We start from the raw sequence: 27,171 nt of genomic DNA on the forward strand, positions 1-27,171 counted from the left end.
TAATTTTTCTTGCTTACACTGTTTACTTCAAAGGTCATATCCAAAGGCAGTATTTTAGGTTTTCAGTTAAACAGTGTTAGAGTTTTGATTCTGTTACACTTAGATCTCATACTAGTGGTATTTTGACTTCTGATTGAATTTTATATCATCATATTTGTAGTGGCCTTTGACATTCCAGTGAATTACTGTTTGCTTTTTGAACTTAATAACTAATGACATTTAGATGTGATGTGCTGTAAAGACATAGAAAGGAAGCCTATCTCTTCATTGAATTTTCCTGAGTTTGTATTTGAAAATATTCACCTGTTTTTTGTTTTTCTCCACAGCATACACATATCCCTAGGCTAATACCTGTCATAACAAGTAACTGTACCTCCAAATCTGTTGCAGTTAGAAGGTAAATTTTCAAAGTTCTTATTATCTTGAAGTTGAGATAAGTTCAAAATCTATGTTTGATCTATTTAAGAATCAAAATTTAGAGAGACAGATAAACTGTTGAGAGAGAGGGATGAAAGAGAGAAGTAGAAAAGAAAGGGAAGGGAGGGCCTGCAGACACATAGACTGTGGAAGAGAGGAAGAAGAAAGATCTTTGTACACTGTTTTCTGAGATAGAGCTTTACCAGTTTTATTGGTTTCCCCATTCCCTTAGCAAAAACAGTAAAGTACACACACAAGAAAAAAATAGCATAATTAGTAGCAGAGATTTCATAACATGTTACTATGAAATAGGATATGAAAATATGTTGTTTGAATCTTCTGATAATGAGTTCTGGGATTCTGAGTCCCAGCCAGACATCTACCTCTGCTGTGTTTTTGGTGATAGACATGGAAGATTCTATGGACATATATAACCTGGGTAATTAGCTGGCTGTTGTTGTCAAGTCCTTACCTTGACATGTGTCCTGGTGATCTTCACTAGACCATCTGTACAGAATAAAGACTCAATTCCTGTAACTCCAGTTGGTGATTCTTGACTATTTAATTGAGTCCCTTGAAATCCATGGATTTCCTCCCCAGTAAAACATAAACATTTGGAGGTTTGGGGGGTATCCATACAGATAACATTATGGAAAGGTCTCAGTGGATTCTGTTAGAGCCTTGTAAGATAAATTAATGGCAGCTGGGATGGCAGCCTTTGGGTCCTACTCCCAGAATAACATGTCTACTCATATAGCTCCTAGTGCAGTGAAAGGTTCCAGCTTGCCTTAACTGTTTACTGTGTGTCTCCTGTCCTGGGCTGTCATGTTGGTACTGCCTGGATTCTCTGAGTAGAAAAGCAGTTTTATATCCATCTGGTGTTTTAATTGACATAGGAGAGTTGTATATGTTTACAACACAATGTGTTGGTACAGTTTATATTGTAGGATGGTTAAATTTACTTGTTCAGTGATCTAATATTACAGATCCCCCCCCCCCCGCAGTAACAACAGTTGAAATCTACTTTCAGCAATTTTCAAGTATACAAATTGTTAATAATAAAGTCACCACAATAAATGGTAGATCTTTTGAATTTGGTTCTCTTGTCTAGCTGCATATCGGTGTCGTTTGTCTTACCAGTTCCCCAATCTCTGGTACCCATTCCTCTTCTCTCTGCTTCTATGGGTTTGAGTTGCTTTAGCTTCCACATATTAGTGACGTCATGCAGTATTATCTTTGTGTCTGGCTTATTTCACTTAAACACAATATTCAGGTTTATTCCTGTTGTCTCAAATGACAGGTTTTTCTTCTTTAAAGCATATATCACATTTTCTTTAATCCATTTAAAGATGGTGGCCAGCTAGGTCATATCTGGTTTATTGTGAGTAGTGCTGCAGGGAACTTACCAGTGTAGATGTCTATCATACTGATAGTATTTCATTTGGATCCATAGCATTATCCTTTTTGTGCACAAATCTGTTTGTTTTTGTTTGTTTGTTTTTGCCAGTTTTGGGGACTGAACTCAGGGCCTAAGCACTGTCCCTGGCTTCTTTTTGCTCAAGGCTAGCACTCTGCACTTGAGCCACAGCGCCACTTCTGGCTTTTTCTATTTACGTGGTGCTGAGGAATTGAACCCAGGACTTCATGTATACGAGACGAGCACTTTACCACTAGGCCATATTCCCAGCCCTATTATTATCCTTTTTAAACAAATATGTGAAAGGCAAGAGAGAAAAAAGAGAATCCTCTTCTAAAGGCACAGTTATGTATATTCCACTGTAGAAGTATAGTCTCCAGTTGTTTTATCTGGGTTGCATATCTTGAAGAATGCAGGTTATCCTTGATCCACAGTAAGCTTCTCCTTGGATTAGAGCAGAGTAGAACAGTGTCAGCTGTCCTAGAAATATAAACTTAGGTAGTGGGAGGACTGTGAACCTTAAAACCTGGTGGTCCTCTGTTAGAAGCAATACTTGGTCTTACTTAGTAATAATTTAAGTGTCAGAGTTACTTGTGTGGGTTGTTCTGATGCTTCACAGTCAGTTAAGTATAAAGCACAGGCACTCAGTGAAAACTTGACAAGCAGTGACCATTATTAGAATTTTGTGTTGCTGCTGCTGTTGGTTCTGCTGCTGTTACCACTGTTATTTTAGTTTCCAACCTTTGTGTAAATTGAGGTGACATCAGTTTTTATCCTGCAATAGAGCAGGTGTTAATGCATTAGTCAGCTTTGGCCATAACAAAATACCATCGACTGGGTGGCTTAAACAATAGATTTTGGAAGATGGAATTCTTTTCAGTGGGTCCTCATTACTTAGAGAGACTGTGAAAAGGGAGGGAGACAGAGATGACAAAAAAAGATTCTTGTTGTTTCTTATAAGGACACTAATCCCACCTAAGGGCCCCACCCTATGACTTCATCAAAACCTATAGACTCTAAGGCTTTATCTACAAATAAACCTCACATTGAGGCCTAGGGCATCATCATATAAATTTGAGGCTGAGATAAATTTTAGTCCATAAAATTCAGCAGTTTTGGCCTGTAGTGACCTACACTCATCGTGACAGTAGAAATTGTCTTTTCATACCAATTTTTCTATTTTTGTATGTAGTGAAAGTGTCTTGAAGAAAGTTTACCAACTGTTTGTGTTTCCTTGAGTGGGTTCCTAGGACTGATACTATTTATTCCTACAAAGACAGGGATCCTGGGCTTAAAAAAAGAAAACCCTAAAGAGGCACAGTACCCAAAGTGGTGATATAATCCAAAGGACGTGAATTGCTAATCAGACCCAATTATAAAAAGTTGTATTGGGTCACTTAAGAAAAATTGTGTTTTAAATTTTCACTAACATACACATTACGAAGTTGTGTGTTTCTTAATACTTTGCAGGCGCTGTTTTGAATTCTTAGATTTACTCTTACAAGAATGGCAGACACATTCTCTGGAAAGGTGAGCATCTGTGTGCTGCATTTTCTCCTGGATTGAATCTTGAGAGTGGATGCCTTAGCAAGTAGTCCAGCCTCCCTCCTATAAGAAAGGAAGGAAACAGAACATTAATTTTTTTTAAATTATTATAAATGTGATATACATAGGAGTTACAGGTAAGTAAGTCAGGTCAAGAGTACATTTCTTTTTGGATAATGTCACTCCTTCCTTTGCTCTCTCCCAGCAACAAACAGCAGCAAAAAAAAAAAACAAAAAAACTCTTTTTCTTTCCTGAAGTTCATTTTGATAAATAGTATTTAATATGATCAGATGCAATAAGACATTGTGCATTTGTTGAACCTTTTTAAAAAAATGTAATTGTGGTTTCCACTTATGTGAGCCACATACCATTGGCAGAGCTTTTATTGAAATACTAGAGTGCCCAGACATGTGTGCAAATGTGCATTGTGATGCTATAAAGCCAAGGTTATGATGACATTGGTTATGGTTCCAGTATGTAACATACTATGAGTCCCACTGAGGGGAATGTTTAAAGCTGTTCTTAGGCCATAACACGCTTTAGGTGCTTAGAAGAATTTAACATGTTTGAAAGTTTTTTGTTTTCTAATTGTCAATAGTTTTCTTTACTCAGGTTGCTAAATGGAAACTTTCACATCACCATAATTAAAAAGTAGGTTGGTGACAGAATTCTCGAGGGAGTGTGTGTCCATTCACTTTGAGATTCCTTCTTCAACAATTTTAGTTCTTGTCAATTTTAGAGGCCTATTTTCTGAGTTAAATTTGGAGACAGCAGATGGTGGTATTGTAACACACCTTCCTTCTTAGTGTATCATATGGTTTGTGAAGAGGAATCATTCGATTAATACTGAGATTTACTTAAGTATTAGGAGTTCTGTGCCATACTGTAGTGGTCAGAGGTGAAGTACAGCCTTCCAGAGGTTAAATTTCATCAGAAAAGACTGCATTTAGAACACAGTCACGTGCTTTTCCAGTACTTTCTTGTTCTTCAACCTCTTGGGGCACTATATCTGCTTTATTGGATGACAGTTTTGGAATTTCGAAGTGGTAAGTAGGAGACATTAAGGTAGGAATGGTTGAGCAGAGTAGAAAAGCCAGAGAACCTTAGATGGAGCTTCTGTTGCTCACTTACCATCCATCTCATTGCCTGCACTAGCAAGGGCTCACTAAATATTTACTGAAGAAATGAAGGAGGCTGGGAATATGGCCTAGTGGCAAGAGCGCTTGCCTCGTATACATGAAGGTCTGAGTTCGATTCCTCAGCACCACATATATAGAAAAGTCCAGAAGAGGCGCTGTGGCTCAAGTGGCAGAGTGCTAGCCTTGAGCAAAAAGAAGCCAGGGACAGTGCTCAGGCCCTGAGTCCAAGGTCCAGGACTGGCAAAAAAAACCCCAAAAGAAATGAAGGAACGAATGGGGCAATGACTTTCTATGAACTTGTTAAAATTATTCACTTTAGTTTGACTAGTATTTAATGAGACATGGCTGGTGATTTTTTTCCTCAGTTGTGGTAAAGCCAATTAGAGAGAATACTTGTTTATGAAATGGTTAACTGATTATATAAAATTATTTTTTTGTTATACTGGTATGATATTGCACACATGTAATCCCAGCTTAGACTTGAGAGGCTGAGAACAGGTGGATTTTAAGTTGGAAGCCAGCCTGCACAATATAGAAATATGCTATCTCTTTTTTTTTTTAAAATCACATTAGATTGTAGAAATGTGATGTATACAGTCTTGTTAATATCGTAATGATTATAATTTTTGTAGAAACTAGTTTTGTGGAAAGACAGGGTTGTTTTGTTTTCATGAATGAGCTAAATGCGGTCTGAAAGAAAAGTCAGATTTACCAGCTCAGAAAAGACAGTAGGGTTATCTAGGACCTTTGTGATGGTGGGTAGGCATGAGGAAAAAGTTTTGGCCAGATGGAAGTTAAAGGTCCTGAAACACATTTTAGGTCCTCTAAGCTATGTATTGATTGACTGTGGCATGAAGGTTCCATGTTGCACATTGGTATTCTTAAGTTGTTTCATATATATGTTTCATCCACATAAAACCGCATACTTAATGCATGTTCTTGCTTTCTTTTCTAAATATTTAGACACATATCAGTATTAGCAGAAACAATCAAGAAAGGAATACATGATGCTGATTCAGAAGCAAGGATAGAAGCCAGAAAGTAAGTGTTCATGGTCCACTGTCTATTATTCATTGTATGGACTGCTTTATCAGCAATTGGCCATTAAAATTCTTGAACTTTTTTTTTTTTTTTTTTGTGCTGGTCCTGGGGCTTGAACTTAGGGTCTGGGTGCTACCCCTGTTAGCAGCTCTACTTCTGGCTTTTTGCTGTGTAATTGGAAATAAGTCTCATGGACTTTATTACCCAATCTGGCTTTGAAAAACAGGGTGGAAGATATCACAAGAAATGTACACACTGCCCTACTATGTAACTGTACCCTTTTTGCACAACACCTTGTCAAAAAAAAATGTGTTCAATTAATAAATAAATTAAATTAAAAAAAAAGTGATCCTCAGATCTCAGCTTCATGAGTAGCTAGGATCACAGGTATAGGTACTGGTGCACAGCTGAAGGTATTTTCTGAATTATGACTCTTTAATGTGATGCACAAAGTCCCTAGTTCAGAATATTTCTGGTTTATTTTTTATTTTTATTTTGTTTAAGTTTGCTGAGTGATTCTGTCTATAAATAGGACTAAGGTAAACAAAATGCTTATTTTGAGAAAATTTTCCCTTTTTTTTTTTTTGGCCAGTCCTGGGCCTTGGACTCAGGGCCTGAGCACTGTCCCTGGCTTCTTCCCGCTCAAGGCTAGCACTCCGCCACTTGAGCCACAGTGCCGCTTCTGGCCGTTTTTCTGTATATGTGGTGCTGGGGAATCGAACCTAGGGCCTCGTGTATCCGAGGCAGGCACTCTTGCCACTAGGCTATCTCCCCAGCCCCTATTTTGAGAAAATTTTAAAGTTCATGAGAAATTATTACATTAATCATAGCATTCAGACTTAGTGTATTCTTTTACTACCCAAGCCCTGTTAAAAATCATGTCATGATTCAGTACACTCTATTGATTTACTGTGAAGAATCATGGTCTCCAGGTTTACTCTCCCTGATACCACATCTCTGCAGTCATGATAAGTGCTATCAGATTGGCTAATGTAATGCTCAGAATTGTCAATGTAGTGTGCTCTTTGAGAATCACAGCGAAGGTGGTTTTGCCACTGCAGTTGAGTATACTGTAGTCATGTGGCTATAATTCTCTACATTCCTAACCTCCCTGGGCATAATTTTGCTATTTGACTGTAAATATCTCAAGTTTTGTATTAAAATTTACTTTTTTTGGCCCTGAAGTTGTAGCTCAGTGGTATAGAGCTTACCTAACATCTATAAAGCTGTGGTTTGTTGCACCACAAAAAAGAAGAGATGGGGAGGAGTGAGGAAAGACTTATTCTTGGACAGTGCATAGATAACTACCACCAGTTTTTGTCCTTCCTTCCTCCTTCCTTCCTTCCTTCCTTCCTTCCTTCCTTCCTTCCTTCCTTCCTTCCTTCCTTCCTTCCTTCCTTCCTTCCTCCCTCCTCCCTCCCTCCCTCCCTCCCTCCCTCCCTCCCTCCCTCCCTCCCTCCCTCCCTCCCTCCCTCCTTTCTCTTTCTTTTGCCAGTCCTGGGCCTTGAACTCAGGGCCTGAGCACTGTCCCTGGCTTCTTTTTGCTCAAGGCTAGCACACTGCCACTTGAGCCACAGCACCAGTTCTGACCGTTTTCTATATACGTGGTGCTGGGAAATTGAACCCAGGGCTTCATGTATCCAAGGCAAGCACTCTTGCCACTAGGCCATATTCCCAGCCTCATACCACCAGTTTTTTTTTTTTTTTTTATGTGTGGTTGTTTCTTTTATACTTTCTTAATTGAACAGCTCTTCTATGGACACTGGTCTAACAATATAGTTCTTAGTTGCATCTAGCCCCATCCAGTACTACTTTTTCTCGGACTGCTTTTGCAGTTAAACATTTCTTTTAGGTCTAGTTCCTAATTCTGAAGTATTTCCTCTGCCTTGTTTTTGGTAATTTCTACCATAAGTGACATAATTAATAGTTGCCAAAAATTATGTAGGATGGATTTTTTAAGGATGTACCTATACTGTCTTTATCTCTGCATAATTTTCCTTCACTCTGTCTTTCTCTAGTTGTTTTATTTTAATCAAAGCATGAAATACAGATTTCAAAGAGTTCTGAACATTTTTTCCTTTTCTACATGTTACTAAGGCAATTTTATATACCTCAAATCAATGAATATAAAGTTGCATTTATAAAGGCTGCCAATAACAAACCTATGCGGTTCCAGTAGTTTTAGCTCTATCTTCCCTAAGACTTTTTAATCTTACTAGTTAACTAGCCCCTTTAGTTCTCATTTTGTAAATGAGACTCAGATTCAGAGTAAAAAAGCCTGTAAGCTGTCAGGCCAGGATTCATATAAGACCACTGTTGTTCAGTGTCGTCTTCCTTATGTTCTGCCAGTGCTGCTAGTAGGACAGCCAAGGCTCGAGTCCTTGCTGCGTGGTATACTCCAGAGGAGTTTGTGTCTTTTCCCTAGATGTTACTGGGGTTTTCACAGTCACTTCAGCAGAGAAGCAGAGCACTTGTACCACACCTTGGAGTCCTCTTACCAGAAGGCCCTGCAGTCCCACTTGAAGAACTCGGACAGCATAGTGTCCCTGCCTCAATCAGACCGCTCATCTTCTAGCTCTCAAGAGAGTCTCAAGTAAGGAACTCAGCTTTGCTTGACATAATGTGAGGTTCTATCTGTTGAATTTTGTGCATGGAAACACATCCAGGTGAGATTTTCCATGTGTACCTAGTAAAGCTTCTTCCTGACTTCGGATATATTCTGATGCTAGGTAAAATATTCTGGGGAAATGTCAGGAAACAGGTGGCCTTGTTCTCTTCCATACGTGATTTTAGAGTAACACAATGAATTGTAGAGTGAACTATAAATATCAGTGCTTCAAAGGGTCTCTCAGAAGTATGTATTAGTTGGAGATAGGTTTAGAGAAAAGGGACATTCAAAACCTGGTACTTAACCTGCCATCTTTGCTCTGTATTTCTGACTTATGTGTAGTTGTTATTTTGCTCAGTAGTTGAGAGGTATTGTCAGGTATAAAAAGCTGGAGCTTTCTCAGTAATGGGATTTACAAGCTAGCAACTCATAATTGTGTGCTGCATTCTGAAAACCTTTGAGTAATTCTTCATTATCATTGTTTCTTATTCTAGTTTGCATTTGTATTACTACAGATAAGCACTCTGGATAATAAATGTTTATTCTTTCGTTTGTAGCCGGCCACTCTCTGCCAAAAGAAGTCCCACTGGCAGTACCACATCTAGAGGTAAGACCATAGCAGGCATCCTTGGGAGGACTGTTTCCCTCCTCTCATGTGACACTCTGGTGGCAGGAAGTCCTGGCCTGCTGTCAGCTCCTCCTCAGGTCATAGTCTTGTACTATTCTGCTGTCTACTCACTGTCTTTGGCAGAGCTCAGCTTAGCTTGGACAAATGCTTACATGTTGGGCTGACTTAGGCAGGCAGAAGTCATCTCTGACCCCTCCTCCTGACCTCCTTCCAGCAAGAACATGCTGCCATGGATGCTGCTGCTCCTTTTTCAGATCACATGATAAAATGATAGAAGGGAAGTGTGGGGGCACTTTGATGTTCAAAGCAGCAGCTTAGTGGCTGTTAGAGGCCGGGGAGGGGAATAGGTTTCCTAAAAATGGTGGGGCAGAGGGCTTGTATCTGGCATGTTCATCCCATACCAAAAAGAGGGTCAGAAAGGAACAGATGGAAATTACATTTCTCATAGTAGCCAGATCTGTGTTTTGTTTGGGTTTGTGGTCTTCCATTACTAGAAAACAAGTATAATAGACAAGTGAGGTCACATTTGGTTGCCTGAACTCTCTTTAGGGCACTTGAAACTCTTGGTCAACTCTGGGATCCAACATTTATTACACTTGGAATTGGTTTATAAGAAAAGCAAAACAATATCTGGTTTGCCAGTATATGTTTAGAATTCTGTGTTGTTCTTACTGAAGTCTTCTTCTTTACTACTAAAGCTTCTACGGTTAGTACCAAATCTATGTCGACAACCGGGTCCCTCCAGCGATCTCGAAGTGATATTGATGTGAATGCAGCTGCCAGTGCCAAATCCAAAGTCTCCTCCTCTTCAGGCGCCACACCCTTCAGCTCTGCAGCAGCATTACCTCCAGGGTCCTATGCATCTTTAGGTAACCAGACCCCTGTCAACTCATTACTCTGCTGTCTTGGGTGATCCTTATCTCTTACAGAGCATCATGCTCAAAGGAATTCTTAACTGCTACAGGGCTGATACTGATGTCTAACCTGGCTCCCAGCTACCCTTTGTCCAATGTCCCTTTCTCAGGACCATTACCATGTTCACTGATGAACAAGGACATATATACAGGTGGTCCTGAGCATATCCCTCCCTCAGCTCACCTGCTTTGAGGCACACCAGCCAGTGCCTTGGCCACTTCCTGTATGGCTCAAGCTGGCTTTACCCCTCCTGGCACAGATGGGAGCAGAGGCAGGGGCCTCAGAGAAGAAATCACTAGACATGGTCACGAAGCTTAGGGGGTCTCTCAGAGTTGAGGGGATGACAGGAGGACTCTAAAGGAAAAGGTGGTCATGAGCTGACATAGTCATATTTGTATGAGAGAGTGCTTGCTGGCTTCCTATATGTCTCCTGGGAGGAGCATATTCTTACTGTAATGATTGTCCAGAAGTGTTTTTTTTGAGAAATTATTTTCCAAAACTTAATATCTGACACAGTGACAGGTCAGCTACTCATTCATTCTATCAGCAGACATTTCCTAGGCTGGTAGTATATTTCACTTTAATTTTGAAAAATCCAAGTCATTCAAACCACAGATCTAAAGATATAGCTGTATTGGTCCTACTCTGAATTTTTTTTTTTTTTTTGGCCAGTCCTGGGCCTTGGACTCAGGGCCTGAGCACTGTCCTTGGCTTCTTTATTGCTCAAGTCTAGCACTTGAGCCACAGTGCCACTTCTGGCCATTTTCTGTATGTGTGGTGCTGGGGAACTGAAACTAGGGCTTCATATATACGAGGCAAGTACTCTTGCCACTAGGCCATATTCCCAGCCCCTCCTACTCTGGAGATGAGTATGATTTAAACTTGAAATACTGAAGTAGAGTTACTTATGTGACCCACTAACAAATTTCAAAGTCATGTCTAGAACTAAAGTTCTGAAATGTGTTGAGATTGGAAGTACAGGAGAAGAGCACTTAAGAGAAGGTTCTGGGGTAGCCCTTAGTTAACTGTGTGACCTTGAACATTGGTTTAGTCTGACCTGCCCATTAACTACAGGTCATGACCATCTGATTAAGAAGTATGAATGAGGATGAAAGTCCTTTGTAAACTGCTGTCCTCTAAGATAGAAGAAAGTTGGGTTGTGTGATAGGAGCATTAGTAACTTGAGAGATATATGTCCTGAATATGTGTCCATTCAGTCTTGTTTTCTCTGGTTTCTAGAAACCCAGTAAGAACTCCCTTGCCACTTTAAGCATCACGTTGTTAGGTGGGACTATTAGGATGCTATGGTGCTGTGCAGTCACTGAGCAAGGGAGATATTCCATCTTTTCCCTCAGATGGTGAATAAGTATGTCATTTTTAGGTCTCTTGCCTGTTTTGTCTCTACCTGTGTTAATTAGTATTTCTTTCATTGCTGGAAAACAGCCTTTGGAGTACTCTGTGACTTTTTTTTCTTTTGTTTTTTTAATTCCTGTGCATATGTGGGATATTTAAATGAGTTCTGAAGAGACACTTCCCCTTCCAAGACCTTGCTAGTGAAAGTCCCAAGTCTTTGATAGACAGCTAGCTGAACCTTTGGAAGAGCTCAGAACAAATTCTCAACCCAGTGTCACCTCTTCAAAGAAACCTGAAGATTTTTTTGCCAAATCCCAAGAATTCTACTTCTTTCTTTACTTAAGCCCCAGCTTCCTCCCAAACAAACAAATAAGCAAATAGAACATAATCCTATTGAAAATTTGCTAGTTACTGCTTAGGTTGACACATGACCTTGGTGCACAAGTGTAGCATTCAAGCTGATGATCCTTTTCCAAACTTCTAGAATCCAGACACATGAGGGAAGACATGGAGTACATAGGCCTGGATGCAGGTACCAATGTGACAGCTGCTGCTGCTGCTGCTGCTGCTGGGCGTGTAGTTGGGATAGGCCTTGCTGGAGTCAGCCTCTGATCTTACTGCTTCTGCCCCACCCCCCCGATGACTCCTTAGTACCTGACCTTTAGTCCCTCTTGCTCCTTGCCTTCTGCTAGGACTTCCTTTTTCAGGGAAAAGGAACCCTAAGAATGATGGTTGGCTAAAATAACAGCCATTCCTTTAGCTGTGGCCCAACCCCAGGTTGCCCTTCTCTTTCAGCACATGACCCCATGCCAAGCTAATTTTAGTGGGAGGCATACTTACTTGCTTCAGACTCTGCTTTGCTGTTGAACTTGTTTCTCTTGTTTTTGTTTGAAATTGTACTTCAGCTTTTTTAGTAGCTAATAACATTCTGCTTTTCTTTAAGTTTTTGAATGTTACTAACTGTTTCCTGTTATCCCTCCCTTGTTTTTTTTTTTGTTTTTTTTGTTTGTTTTTTTAAATTTGCTTAAAGATGGTACTACCACTAAAGCAGAGGGTAAGCAGTTTGTTTATGTAATTGAGGTGTGTCTCGCTTTTTCTGGTCCTCTGTCCTCACCTAGTGTTGCCTGGGGCCCACTTGTCTTCACTGAGGTCCCTGCATGAGATGTTGCACGCTGTCTCCACGCTCTCCTTCATTATTTCTTCACCAGGGATCTGCCCCTCTTATACCTGATTTCTCTTCCCTTTCTCATGCAATCCTTGGTCTTGTGAACTTTGGCACTGAAGTATGCCGTGTGTAATTGTGATGCTGAGTCTATACTGGGGAAGAGCACTGATACCATGTTGTGTGCTGCTGTCTTTGTGGGCTGCCTGTCTCTGGTTTTATTTCTCCTGAGGCTCCATCTTAGCTTTTCTTTTCTCCCCCCCTCCCATGGGCCTCTCAGGATTTTCCTTTCCTGTTTTGAAAATAATTTTCCATGTCAACTATTCAGGTTAAAAGCTGGTAAAAAGTTTTCTACTGGATAATATAAAGAAAAAATTAAAAATGCTTGTCTCCCCTAAAGGTATACTACAAGTTTTATGATGCTTTTTAGTGTGTGTGTGTGGGGGGGGATCCCTGACACAGCGCCTTGCTCATTCATTTATACTTGTTCATTCAACCATTAGTCACGTGCTCAATGCCTTCTGTGGGTCAGGTTGTGGGGTACATACCAAAGCCGTACCATGGGAAAGCAGTTTGGAAAATTCAGACTCACCATGCTCTCTTTTTATGCCATTCTCAAGAAGCGATTTGTGATTTTTGCATTGCTTTTTGAATCTTAGACACAGTCATTTAAATCTATGCAAGTCTTTGATTAGCATGTGCTAGTAAGCTCATTCCTCCCAAAGTTTCTAGATACAAATCAGGATGGCACTCCAAAGGGTTGAAAGGTGCTTTCTCTGCTTATGATAGTGACAGAGACCCACTAACCCCCTGGATGACTTTAACCATTAAGAACAGCAAGTTCTTTGTCTTTTATTGTATAGTCACCCTAAAGGGCTAGCATGCAAAGTAGACTGGGTCTTAGCTTGGTATGTGCATTGGGTCCCAGCACTTGTGCTAGTACATATTGTAGGTCCCAAGTGAGTCAGAAAGAAAAAAAAAGGAATATTTTAAAAAGGTGAACATAGTTTTAAGATTCAAGTATCTTAAACTTATCATTAGAATTACCTGGATGCTTTCTGTAAACACACTCCTAGGGTTTTCTCCTTAAGAAACCAATTAAATTTGGAAAGATTTAGAGAACCAGCTTCCATCAAGCCTGCATGGTGATTGTTAGGGCCACACAATTTATGATGAAAAGATGTGCAAGAAACCTGTCCAGATGAGAACATCATTTGTAAAAGCAGAAAGCTGAGTCTGGGTGGTAGTTAGAAAGCTAGGTTATTTTCTATTTGTTCAACAGATGTAGTTTCATGTTTCTCATTCTCAAATCATGTTCCCTCTACCTAGCTGGATGTACAGTAAAGGAGTAGAGTAGAATAGGAAGTGTATGTGAAATAGAAAGCAAAACCAGACATTGTTAGTTATATATCCTGATGCCTGTAGGATTGAAATCAGCCTGTTTTCTTACCTAGCCCTAGGAATTTAACTTCTTATCAGTTCTATAGTCCTGAGCAGGGTAAACATTGCCCTTGACAATCAAGGAGACTGGCAGGAGACTGCCTTTCTAGCTTTTCTTTTGGCAGGAAATATTTATGGGCCCTTAATTTTTTTAGGGAGACTCTACCACTGAACCTACATTCTTAATCCAGGGCCTTATAAATTTTTTGCTTATAAGTCTGTTAAATATATTTTACTGTATGGCTCATGAGACACAAGAAAGGTAATTTCATCATAAAAAAAATAGGGAGGCAATAATCCTAGCATTCAGGAGGCTGAGGCAAGAAGACTGAGAGTTTGAGTTTAGATATAATAAACTCAAGGCAAGCCTGAGCTACATAAGCAAGGCCTTGTCTTGAAAAATCAAGGACTAGGAATGTAGCCTTGTGATAGAGCATTTGCCTAGCATGTATGTAAGGTTTCAGCCCAGCAAAGAAAAAGAAAAATTTAGGCTATGCTTTGTAGTCTGGCAACTTTATCGTCACAGTGATTGAGAAAAATGTATATTCTTCAGGAATTATTTATTATACACATCAAGGAGCAGTAGTGGTTATGACTAAGTAGAATACTGTGTGTGTGCATGCGTGCGTGCGTGCGTGTGTGTGCCATTCCTGGGGATTGACTTTATGGCCTGAGTCTGTCCCTGAGCTTTTTCTCTCAAAGCCAGCACTGTACCACTTGAGCCACAGCTCCACTTCAGACTTTTTGGAAGTTCTTTGGAGAAAAGAGTCTCATGGACTTTCTTGCCTGGGCTGCCTTTGAATTGCAATCCTCAGATATCAGCCTTCTGAGTAGATAAGATTAAGGTGTGAGCCACCAGCATCCAGAGGAGAATACTTATTGTAAAAATATACAAACACAACTTAAGAACAAAAGTGTATACTTCCAGGTTACTATCAATAATTGATGTATCACGATCTGGGGGATTTGGATGAGGGAATCATAATCTTATGCTGCTCATGAGAAAGTGATGGTTAGATATCATACAGTAAATGAATGTACTCACATAGTTTTCTTATGGTCAAAATACTTTATTTGCATATTTGAAAGCAAAGCAGAAAGATGTTGAAATTGTTTTATACAAGACAACGGGAGCTAGGGGGGGAAGGAAAATGAGGAGGGGGGAGGGGAGAATGAGGGAGGAGGTAACAAACAGTACAAGAAATATATCCAATGCCTAATGTATAAAACTGTAACCTCTCTGTACATCAGTTTGACAATAAAAATTAAAACAAAAAAAGAAACGGGAGCAAAGGAGACTAATTGGCTGAGATTAGCTGGGATAAATGATATGAATGTATGGAAATGTCGCAGTGAACCTGTTATAGCAGGCATATATGTGCATAATAAAACCATGTATAAATTAACCTGAAGTGCATAAAAGATATCTTACACATCAGTAGCAAAAGCAAAAAAACCAGAACCAACCCCCCCAAATTCAAGGACTCATATGTATAATCCCCCAAATGCAATTAAAAGTGAGCAAGAAAATTGGATATTTTATATTTAACTTATTTTTCCCAATAAGATATAAAATGGTCAATAGATACTATCAGGCACTGATCACTGTTAGAGAAATGTAAATCATGAGATACTACCTCACTAGAGCATAGCCACTATTAATCAAACAAACTGTAGCAAGTAGTGGTGTCTGTTTTGTGCCAATACAATATTTTCTGTGTTACTATGTCTTCGTAGTTTGAAGTCAGGCATTGTGATACCTCAGGTTTTGCTCTTTTTGCTCAGGATGGTTTGACTATTCAAAGTGTTCTATATTGCCCTAAGAATTTTAAGACTTCTTTGTTTTCCTATTCTCTGAATAATGTTATTGGAATCTCAGTGGGGATTAGAACTGTAGATTGAATCTGTAGATTGCTTTAGACATATGGACATTTTCACATTCTTTTTGATACATTTTTTGTTATTATAAAGGTAATGTACAGAGGGTCTACCATTAACATAAGTCAGATAAAAAATACATTTAATTTAAAAACATTTTTATTATCTATCTCTAAGTAGTTGTACAAAGGAGGTGCCATTTAACAAAGCAACCTCAGCAACTGTTCTTAGTTTCCTTGTTATTCAGAGTTTATTTGAGTATAAAGCAAACCTGAAAACCTTATTTTCTCCTTTTCCTTTTTTGATTGGGTTGGTCTTTGGATTGAACTCAGGGCCTAGGCGCTGTCCCTGAGCATTTTTGCTAAAGGGTAGCACTCCTATCACTTTTAAGCCACAGCTCTTCTTCCGGTTTTCTTGTGGTTAATTGGAAATAAGAATCTCACAGACTTTCCTGCCTGGGCTAGCTTTGAACCATGATTCTCAGATTACAGCTTCCTGAGCAGCTAGAAATACAAGTGTGGGCCACCAGCGCCCACCTTTATTTTCTCTCCCTTTAAAACCTAAAAGGTAGAATTTCTACACACCCTCTTGTTCATCTTGCATAGTTTGCTTATTAGATCTTGAGGTCTTTGCGTTCTGGACTAGAAAAAACTGTCCTCATTGATCACTGATGTACTGCATTCACTGTATGTTCGTACCTTGTTCAACCACATTCCTAGTGTCAGATAAATTTTTCTATCAAAATCCTTCTGCCACGATTAACCTTTGATACACTCCATTTTGTATGAGGAATTACCCAAAGAGGAATTGCAAAGTTACTCTGAGAGGAATTACTGAGTTGTGATAGTTATTTCCAGATAGTCCTCCTCAGGGGCTCTTTTCCAGCAGTGAAATGGGAGTACTTCATTCCCTGCACATCAAACTTCTAGAATTTACCAATCAGATTAATGTTGTTTTTAGTGTGTGTGTTGGTACTGGGGCTTGAATGCAAAGCCTGGACACTGTCCCTCAGCTTACCCTACCACTTGAGCCACAGCTGTTCTTCAGGCTTAAATTTTTTTTAAAATTTAAATTGTTACTATAAAGGTAATACACAGAGGGGTTATAGTTACGTAAGTCGGGTAAAGAGTACATTTCTTTTTGCCCCATCCACAAGTTGTATAGTTCATTTTCAACATAGTGTCCAGTGAGTACCACTGCTGCATTTGTTTACCCTCTGTCACTCCATTTCGATGCCAAATAGAACAAAAAGGAAAGAAAGCAAAAAAGAAAAAAAAACTTGTTTTTATTTCCTGGAGTTCATTTTGATAAATATTTTGTATGATCAGATGTACATAGGCACTGTGACTGCAGGCTTTTTTTGCTGGTTAATTGGAGATAAGAGTGGGATGGGACTTTTCCTGCCTGGACTAGCTTTGAATTCTCATCTTTATCTTAGCCTCCTGAGTAGCTAGGATTATAGGTGTATATACTGTGTGTATACTGGTGCTTGGCTCAGTGTTATTCTTGATGTCTCTTTATGAGTCTCACTGAACATTGTCAAACATTTAGAGCTATGTCTGTTTTGTCATTGGCTGTCTATTCTTGGTCTTTTGTTTATTCTGTGCTGGTGTTTTGTTGGAGACAGTTTGTCCCTGTTTACAAGACCAAAGTATTTTCACATATTTTGTGAGCTGATTAAAATCATATCAGACATCAGAAATTAGTCATGGTGGGAAATACTTAACATGGAAATTGGAAAGCACTCCAAATCGGTAGACCCTCCCCCCATTTTGTCTGTATTCTACTGGTTGCTAGTCTTCCTTATTGTATTCTTTGGATTCCTTTATATATTAAGGAAATTTGCCTTCTGTCATATCTGTTGTACATTGTTTTTTTTCTAATTTATCTTTTGCTTGAATTTGCTGCTAATATTGTCATGCTGTTAGTTTTTATGGTGCTCAGGGTTACACCCAAGCTAGACAAGCACTACTCTAAACTTTACTCCTAACCCCTTAATCCTTTGTTTTGTTTTTCTTTGTTCTGTTTTTGGGTCTTGCCACAAATCTAAGCTGGTCTTGAACTTAGGATCCTCCTTCCTCATACTCCTGAATGCTGGAATTACTGGTGGGTACCACCAAGCCCTATTGAATCTGTGGTTCCAGATATTGGAAAGGACTTTCCCACTCTGAGTAGCAAAGGAATTCCTTTGTGGGTTTTTTTTTTTGAACATATATGGTTTTATATTTCTCATTTACTATTTTTGTTAGTATGCAGTATGAAATATGGACCCAAGGTAGCAAATGAGATTCAGTAATATATTTTTTGAACGTAGCATTCTATACTTAAAAATGGACAAACTTTTAGAAAAGTCAGCTGAAATAGAGAAAAGGCACAGATAAACTGTTATGAATAATGCAGAGGCCAGACAGGTGGCTCCCACCTGTAATCCTCGCAACTCAGGAGGCTAAGATCTCCAACCAAAAAGGAGGGGAGGGAAAGTGATGCAGTGGCCCACTCACTCCTCTGATCCCAGCTACTCAAGAAATGAAGATTAGGAGGACCATTGTTTGCATCTAGCCTAGGCAAAAAGTTAATGGGACCCTTATTTCAACAAATAAACCAAATGTGATAGTGCACATTTGTAATCCCATATACATGGGAGACATAGGTAGAAGAATCATGGTCCAAGAATGACCCTGAACTAAAAGCATGAGACTCTGTTTAAAAAGTAACTAAAATAGTCAAAGAAGGAGTGCTGGGTTTTGGCTCAAGTGGTAGACCTAGCAGGTTTGAGGCCTGAGCTCAAATTCTCGTCCTTCTAAGAAAATAAGTTTTGATGTAGTTTACACTCAAGGGGGAAAATCTTACCTATAAAACATGCCAACAAAGCACCAGAAACTTCAACAAATATGTATGACAAAATTTTTTAGCAACTAGAATAGAAATCAATTTTCTTAGCTTACTGAAATACCATAATCAGTGTGAATTTTGATCAGTGTTTTTGTTTTTGGTACATAGGGGGAATTCCACCAGGGTCTTGCCTACATACATGCTGTTGTTGTTCCAGAGCTGTTTGTTATTTTTATTTGTTCCCCTTCACTACTTCCATTTAATCTTGTATTACATGATAAAGGCAAAGAAATAAAAACTAGTGGTTTGCAAGTAAGCAACTGATGTATTAGTTGTAGGTAATATATTACCTATATAGCCCCAAATAGCCTACACATAAATTAGTGGTTTAATAACAGTTTTCCAACTCCTGCATTTAACATCAAAATGTAATGATTAATTAAATTCTTAAATTCTGTCATTATAAAATATAATTTAAGCCAGGTATGGTGACTCAAGGCTGTAATTGTAGCTACTTCAGGAAGCTGAGATCGGAGGATTTCCTTTTAAAACCAGTCGAGGCAGGAAAGTCCATGAGACTCTCATCTCCTGTTAACCACCAAAAGCCAGAAGTAGAGCTGTGGTCCAAGTAAAGCTAAGGGACAGCACTTATGTTCTGAGTTCAAGCCTAAGTACTTGTGTGCATGCATACACACACAATTATAATATTCTATTGTTTAATTAAAACTATGTAGTGAAAAATCACCTAAATCAATCTAAGTGCTTTGGAAAAATGGGAGACATGGCTTTGTAAATCAGTGAAAGAGAAAAGCCCTGTGATCTTACTTGAATATTAATCATGTGGAAAAAACAAAATGATCTTCACCCATACAGAAAAATCAACTCTATAGCTGTCCTCACAAATGAAATGTTGAGCAAAACAATGCATTTTATAAAAATGTATCCATTGTGCTATGATTTAGATTTTTTAATATGTGAAACAGTGCCTCATATTTCCTACTCATGCAGGTATTTTTGTTTCCCACAATAGAAATTACAACTGAGTTTATCACTTAGGATTTGTGAAGGAAATAATCGGGTTTTTCCTCATTGTGACTTTGGAAAACTCCCCATATTCTTACAACCTCTGTACTTCCCTAATAGAAAGCCATTAGGCTCCATTCCCAATTCCTGGGTCAAGATGAGTTAACTCTAAGTTGGAGCACTAGGAACTTATACAAATAATGCTGATACAATTTGTTTGTTTAGTATTTTCTTTTTTTCCAGTCCTGGGCCTTGGACTCAGGGCCTGAGCACTGTCCCTGGCTTCTTTTTGCTCAAGGCTAGCACTCTGCCACTTGAGCCACAGGGCCATTTCTGGTCATTTTCTGTATATGTGGTGCTGGGGAATCGAACTCAGGGTTTCATGTATAAGAGGCAAGCACTCTTGCCACTAGGCCATATTCCCAGCCCTGCTGATACCATTTGGAAGTATATGTACTACCTAAGTTTTGACTTGAGGAAAAATATCCATCTATCTATAAAAATTGCCTTGACAAACAAAAAAAAACTACAAGGGAATATCAAGCACTGTAATAAAGATTCTGTCATCAAATGTTGGGGAAAGTGATGGACATAGCAGGTATAGAGAGGATTTTAGTTTTGAAGCAGCAGGGGTACAGATGTTCAGTTTCAAAGCTTTTTTGGTGATCTACTTAATAAATTGTTTTTTCCTCTTCACTTTGCCTGGTTGAGTACTTTTTGGTTTACTTCAGTGACCTCAGAACATGTGAAAGGTCAGCTAGGTTTTACAGGCACCTGAAAGAGTCGTGAGACAGTGGACAAACTACAGCCCCATTTCCCTGTTTCCTCATCTGAATAGTGGGAACAATGATTATATGTAGTTGCAAGGACCCTTTATTTGACATATAAGTAGTATAACTTTTAATTTTCACTCTAGAATTTGTGTCTTTCCTTAATCTTCTAGAAGTTATCAATTCTGGGTTGTTTCTTTCTTTTCTTTTTTTTAAAAAAATTAATGTTGTGCTTTCTTTTATTGTCCCTTATCTTTCTCCCTTGTTCCTTCTCTAAGCCTTGGGGGTTTTGTTGCTGCCTTGCTTTTCTGCAAGCTATGCCAGATGCTTGGGTAGCTGTTGTCAGTTCTGGTTGGGTTATGTCAGGAGGGGTGTTCTGTGCTCAGCTGAAAGCAGAGAAGCCCTGTGGAAAACTTAAACATCCATCCCCCATCATCGTGGTGTGGTCGCAAACTGTGTCAGACTTCACGTGGGGGGACCTGGGTCACTGAAGCTCCTGCTCCCATGTAGTTGGGCCCACTAGTGCCCCTTGCTCGTAGTGTGGGCTCTTTCCTTATGTGGGTCCCACTTGTTGAAAATATAAGGGAACAGTGGTTTTGCTATGTCCTCCAGGTCGGATCCGCACAAGACGGCAAAGTTCTGGGAGTGCCACCAATGTCGCCTCTACACCTTCTGACAACCGGGGCCGCAGCCGCGCTAAAGTGGTTTCACAGTCTCAGCGTAAGAAATCTATTTTTGCCTTTGGTTACCTTTGCTTTATTCAGTAGCACATCTTGCACAGGAACACAGGTGTCAATATTTGCACTGACTTCAAAGAGGAAAATGTATTATTGGGGCTCTGAGATCATCCTGTGAGTAGCTGCGTTGTTGGGTAAGCTTACAAGATGAAACATTCCAGGCATTAGTTTTTCTCCTTTCCAGGTGATTTAAATTTGTGTAGTTGAGCATTGTTACTTTCCCTGTCCTGAAGTCTCCCAAACTGGGACTTATCTATCTGTTCTATAACCCATTTTTGTGTGGATCAGGAGCCTTCCATTTTAGAGTGGAACCTGTGTAGGAACTATTACTGCCAAGCTTTTTTCCAGTGGCAAATAAGTAAATCCATTTAAAAGCTTCCCTTTTAGTCCTGTGTGTTAACACTCACTCACAGCCTCATCTGTGTTCTTCCAGTATGGGCTCATGCTTTGCCTAGCTGCCCTGGCTCTACTACATGCTTGCTTTTCTGTATACGTGACCTAAGTATGCCTGCTAGCCCAAGCCCAGGAGGCAAGGGAGCTAGAGTGAACTTATTTAATCTACCTTAGGTGGCTCACTTTTCTGCCCCACTCAGCAGGAAGTGTCCAGCTCTCTCTCTGTGTACAGGTCGGAGCTAGGCATCAGCATTCTCCTGGACAGGGTAATCATTGTGAGGAAGAGTCTTTCCACCTTACCCCAGTCCCCTCTAGCTGACACAAATCTCCCCAATGTGGCCCCAGAAGCTGTGTGGCTTATGTGTGGCCAGGCTTTAGGATCTCAGTATTGAAAGTTTCCTTTGTGGCTCTTGAACTCAGATTATTGCCTGTGTCTCTCTTGAGGTCAGCCTTCCTATTAGATAAGCTTTGATCTTTCTGAAAAAGTGATGGAAAGTCAGTCATATTGCTGCCTGTGGTTCATCTCCAGTAACTTAGCTGTGCTAGGCTGTGTATTATGTGGTATGATACATTACCACCTTGCTCTAGTGTGATGTTCGGTGAATCATAACCATATAAGCCTGGCTCTGGTTCTTCTGTTGAATCCTAGTTATGACCTCAAACAGGGATTGAATCTTACTGCAAGGAATTCTTGGCCAAAGTGTTAACATTCAGAGTATAGGTTAATTTAATAAAAGACTTGAGTTTTTACAAAACCTGCTAAGTCTTTAACTGCAGTGTTTGGTCATTCACTAGAGATGGGGCTGAACAGTATTTTACATTTGTTTTTATCTGCTGTGGCCTATGTAGTGTTCCCTACCTGAGCTGTGTTAGTGTTCTGTCTCTCTTCCTGTTTTAGGAATCTGTATAGCCTCTAGCGTTGGGTGTCTCTCTCTCTCTCTCTCTCTCTCTCTCTCTCTCTCTCTCTCTCTCTCTCTCTCTCTCTCTCTCTCCATCTCTCCTCTCCTTTCTCTCTTCTCTCTGTCCAGGATTTAGGGATCCATATATCCCTTATGCTTAGGAGGAGGCAAAGAACGGAGTTCTTTCTTTAATGGGACTGAGGGAATGGCTCAGCTTTAATTATTCATATGCAAACATGCTGAACCTGGCCACTTTTAAAACTCTTCAGTCAGATTGTACCACAGGAAGGGAGATCACCACAGAGGAGCACACAGCCAAGCTTGCACCTCGAGCTTTTGCCAGACACATGAGATACTTTTAACCATTATTTTAATATGAGGTAAATATGAGCATATTTAATACTTAGTTATACTGGTATTCACAATCTCGGTTTAATACTAAGTAGCACTAGATTAGGGCCCTTGTAATTGACATTTCTAATATTTGTATCTTAAGGAAAGTCACAGGTCATTCAGGCAAAATAGTTAATAATTCTTTTCCAGCTATTGATAAGCACTGAGCACTTGTTAGGGAAGCACTGTTGAGAATAGAGCTAATACCACAGATAAGTGAGTTATACCCGCTTTCTTCAGTGTGCTCCAAGCTTGAGAAATATGCTCTAGGAGGGCAGGGAGCCTATTTTATGGTAGATCTGAATGGATGCAAAAATACTCTGATAAGTATAAAATAAGCATAAGCCCATATATGGACTAGGAAGAACAAATCGTAGGAGAAATAGCTATTTTGCTAATGTACTTTGAACAAGACATTTGTGTTGTGTTGCATGCTGACCTTGTGTATTGTGTTATTGTCTTTTAATCCACTTTTTGCCTGTCCTTTGATCTGCTCTCATAATCAAGGATCCAGATCTGCTAATCCTGCTGGTGGTAAGCCATTTCTCTACTTGCTTTTTAATATTTTTTTGGTGCATTCTTCCTTACCCCATGTTGTTTGCACAGTATTAACTTTTCTTTATTAGAAGCTTAATTAATCTTGTGAATTTTTTCTGTACAAGTATTAATAGTTTGAAATGGATTTCTTTTGGCCTAGTTCTATTTAGATTAGTAGTTTATTCTTCATAGTAGTATGTATTGCTGAGTTTTATAATGACTTTCACTGAAAATGTAGTAAAATCATTGCAAATTATCAATTTTTGTGAGAAGTCACCCAAATGATTGATTTCAGTGATGACAGTATTAATATATAATTTTTTAGAAACTGTATTTTACAGTAATATATACTTTAAAATCCATATAATGTATGTATATGCATGTATACACATGTATATATGTGTATGTATAGACATACGTACATGTACGTACACACATCATGTACTTCCTCTAGGCAAATATTATTTCAAAGGTGGTTTATTTCCTTCTGGGTCATTCTACTCTAGTAGACAATAATGTGTACTTTACATTTTAGAATTTTATTGGCTTCTCTACTGATGATTTAAGTAAAAGACTGAAATTTTGGCTAAAATTAGTATTATACTTAAAATTTTGTTTGTTCCTTTGAGAATTTTGTTCATGAAAATATTTCTAAAGGCATCTAGATACTTAGCTATCCTTAGCTACTAAAAGGTATTAGTATAAGTATTGTTACTTAGTTTTATTGCATAGTTTTCAGAGATTGGCCTTATGTGATTTCTACTTTCATATATTTCTTTGAGACTTGTTTTGAGGCATAGTACAGGTAGGTTTTCAAAAAAATATAATATTCTTATGTGGAAGGATGAAAAAAACTGATGTTCTGTTGGGTTACACACATGTATATGTAGGAGCTGTGTGTGTGTGTGCTCACAAGTGTGCACTTATACATTGCTTAATGAAGAATATACATTCTGCCTTCTGAAAAGTGCTTTTTTTTTGTGTTGGTGCCAGTCCTTGGGTTTGAACTCAGGGCCTGCATACTGTTCCTGAGCTTTTTTTCCCCCCTCAAGTGTAGCCCTCTACCATTTGAGCCACAGCTCCACTTGGGGGAGAGGGTGGAACGTGTTTAATTGGAGGTAAGAGTCTCACAGACTTTGCTGCCTGGGAAGGTTCTGAGCAATGATCCTCAGATCTCAGCCTCCTAAGTAGGATCGCAGGCATGAGCCACTGGTGCTGGGCAGAAAAGTACATTATTAGATGATATATTTACTTATGAGCATTCTTGAGTGCATTTAGACAGATCACTGCATCACTAGGCTGCAGTGATATAACCAATCTGGCATTGATGGAACATTGTTAGATTGTTAGGAAATGCATGACAGTTTATATGTACACAGTTTTTCACCCATACTCAAAGGTTTAACAATTTGTTTCACTAAATTCTTGAGACTTACTAGGCTTTCCATGAGATTTCTTAATTATTTTTATCTTTTTGTATGATTTTTATTTCAGAGCTATGGTTGAAATATAGAAATTTGTAGCCGGGTGTCGGTGGTTCACGCCTGTAATCTTAGCTACTCAGGAGGCTGAAATCTGAGAATCACGGTTCAAAGCCAGCCTGGGCAGGAAAACCTGTGAGACTCTTATCTCCAGTAAACTAACTACTCAGAAAGAATGGCTCAACAGGTAGAGTGCTAGCTTTGAGCTAAAGAGTTCAAGCCCCATGACACTCCCCCCCAAAAGAAAGAAATTTGTAGTTAGTCATGAGCAGTTATTGTTTCATCAATACTGAATATCTTTTGCCTTTTAAAATGATTGATTCTATTCCATTTTATTTGAGTTATGTTGTTTGATCCTTATAAGCAACATGCAGATTAATTGTGCTTTGTTTTTCTAAAGTTGATACAAGAATCACACTTGTTATGATTATCAATATAATTAAGCCTAGTTTGTGATTCTTTTTTTAACTGTGTCTATTTCTTTTCTCCTATTTGTTAGACTAATTTTGTTTTCTTAGGTCCATTTCCTCTAAGTAATGCTTAAGAAATTTTTGTTACACTTACTTAGTTTTTCTCTTGTGATGGTACAGAGGCTTTGTGCTCTTGCTTGGCATTTTCACTCAAGGCTAGTACTCTGACACTTGAGCTCCACTTTTGTCTTTTTACTGGTTAATTACAGACAAGGTCTCTGGTATTTGTCTGTCCAGCCTGGATTTGACTTGGAATATTCAGAACTCAGCCTTCTGCATAGCTAAGATTATAGGCATAAGTCACCCGTGCCCAGATGTATTTATAGTTATACTTTTTTAATACTTACAGTTTTTAACTTATCAGCTCCTACAGAATTTTTTGAATAATTATTTATTGTCAAAGTGATGTACAGAGGGGTTACAGTTTCATACGTAAGGCAGTGTACATTTCTTGTACAATTTGTTACCTCCTCCCTCATTTCCCCCCTCCTCCTTTTCCTCCCCCCATGAGTTGTTCAGTTGGTTTACACCAAATGGTCAGAATTTTTTTTTTGAAGTAAGTAATAGTGACTGTTAGTGGTAGAGTGCTTGCCTAGTATACCCGAGTCTCTGGGTTTGATCCCTAGTACTGTCATAACTAAAACAAAAACAAGCCAGGCGCTGGTGGCTCATGCCTATAACCCTAGCTACTCAGGAGACTGAGATCTGAGGATCACAGTATGAATCCAGCCTGTACAGGTATGTCCCTGAGACTCTTATCTCCAATTAACTACCAGAAAACTGGAAGTGACACTGTGGCTTAAAGTGGTAGAGTGCTAGCCTTGAGCAAAACAACTCAGGGACAGCAACCAGGTTCTTAGTTCAAGCCCCAGGACTGACTAAAAAACAAACAAAAAACACCTCAGCAGTTACTTGTAGAGATTTTCTCTGGAACAGGGAAGCTACTGTTGGTACTTAGTACTTTTGAATTAAAAATTATGCAGCCCTTTTTGTAGAGGTCTACAGTAACTCTTCTAAGCATAAATACTAGTTTATGCTAGGCAGCATTATCTTATAAGCCTACATTAAAAATTGATACTAGTATCCACTAAAAAGCTAATTGTTTTCTTTGTGATCCAAATAAATATATAGAAAAACTGGGTTCTAAAATTATAATTTATTACCTGATTTACAGCCATTATTCACTATTTTTTTCTTTTTGCGTTATTTTTAGCTGGCAGCCGATCAAGTTCCCCAGGGAAATTGCTGGGCAGTGGTTATGGTGGACTTGCTGGCGGTTCCTCAAGAGGTCCACCCGTGACACCTTCTTCAGAAAAACGAAGCAAAATTCCTAGGAGTCAGGGATGTAGCCGAGAAACAAGTCCAAACCGAATAGGATTAGGTAAGGATTCTTAAAGACGTTGGAATACCCTTCTCAGTTTGGTTATAATGATTACAATCTAAAGACGGTGTCTGCTATAGGAAATAGAGTTCTGTTTTAGAACTTAGAATGTTGCTTTGGCAGTGTTAAAGACACTTTTTGATTGTGTCTTATACAGATTATGGCATATTGAAACGTGGTACTTGGGGTTCAAGTGAATGGGAACAAATGTGTAAAAAATTAGGCATAGTTGGAAGTGGACATGTGGCTCAAGTGGTATAGCACCAGCCTTGAGTGAAAAAGCCAAGCGAAAGCATGAAACCCTGAGTTCAATCCCCAGTACTGGCACACATAAGCCAAAATAACCACAAAACATCCAATTTGCCACTATCAGCTTTTATGTCATCCAGACACTAGAATTAGGATAATAAAGAAGAAAAGATTTTTCCCTCAGAGAACCAATGTCACTTCTTATTTTTCTTTCATGAATTTTTCCTCAAGCAATTTGTAGGGTCCTCATTCACTTTAATTCTGATATCTAACTGGTAAAACTCATAATCAAAGAATATGTATAGTTACTTTTAAGATAATATTTTTGAAACATGAAAGCTAGAGCTAGATGATAACCAAGTTAAATTTACAGCTTTTTCTCTTGATTACATCTTTATCTGCTTCCTAAAATAAAGATATATTACTGTAAAGTCACAATACCATCTCCTTAAGTCCTATTGG

At 39.0% G+C, this 27,171-nt stretch overlaps 1 protein-coding gene across 13 annotated transcripts in view; it reads left to right on the forward strand.

Annotated features, from left to right (window-relative positions):
* Positions 1–27,171, forward strand: part of Clasp1 (cytoplasmic linker associated protein 1) — a 252,343-nt gene that overhangs the window by 149,881 nt on the left and 75,291 nt on the right. For 5 of the 13 annotated variants that reach the window (XM_048368810.1, XM_048368809.1, XM_048368813.1 and 2 more), the window contains 10 exons: positions 327–397; positions 3,305–3,364; positions 5,483–5,560; positions 7,986–8,153; positions 8,726–8,775; positions 9,495–9,665; positions 11,549–11,596; positions 20,782–20,889; positions 23,099–23,125; positions 26,293–26,460. In XM_048368810.1, coding sequence (XP_048224767.1) covers positions 327–397; positions 3,305–3,364; positions 5,483–5,560; positions 7,986–8,153; positions 8,726–8,775; positions 9,495–9,665; positions 11,549–11,596; positions 20,782–20,889; positions 23,099–23,125; positions 26,293–26,460 — 949 coding nt within the window. The remainder of the gene's footprint in view (positions 1–326; positions 398–3,304; positions 3,365–5,482; positions 5,561–7,985; positions 8,154–8,725; positions 8,776–9,494; positions 9,666–11,548; positions 11,597–20,781; positions 20,890–23,098; positions 23,126–26,292; positions 26,461–27,171) is intronic. The other 8 variants (XM_048368821.1, XM_048368815.1, XM_048368817.1 and 5 more) reach the window with 3 other exon arrangements.

Source organism: Perognathus longimembris, chromosome 20 (assembly GCF_023159225.1).
Source record: "Perognathus longimembris pacificus isolate PPM17 chromosome 20, ASM2315922v1, whole genome shotgun sequence".
In the NCBI taxonomy this organism is placed as follows: domain Eukaryota; kingdom Metazoa; phylum Chordata; class Mammalia; order Rodentia; family Heteromyidae; genus Perognathus; species Perognathus longimembris.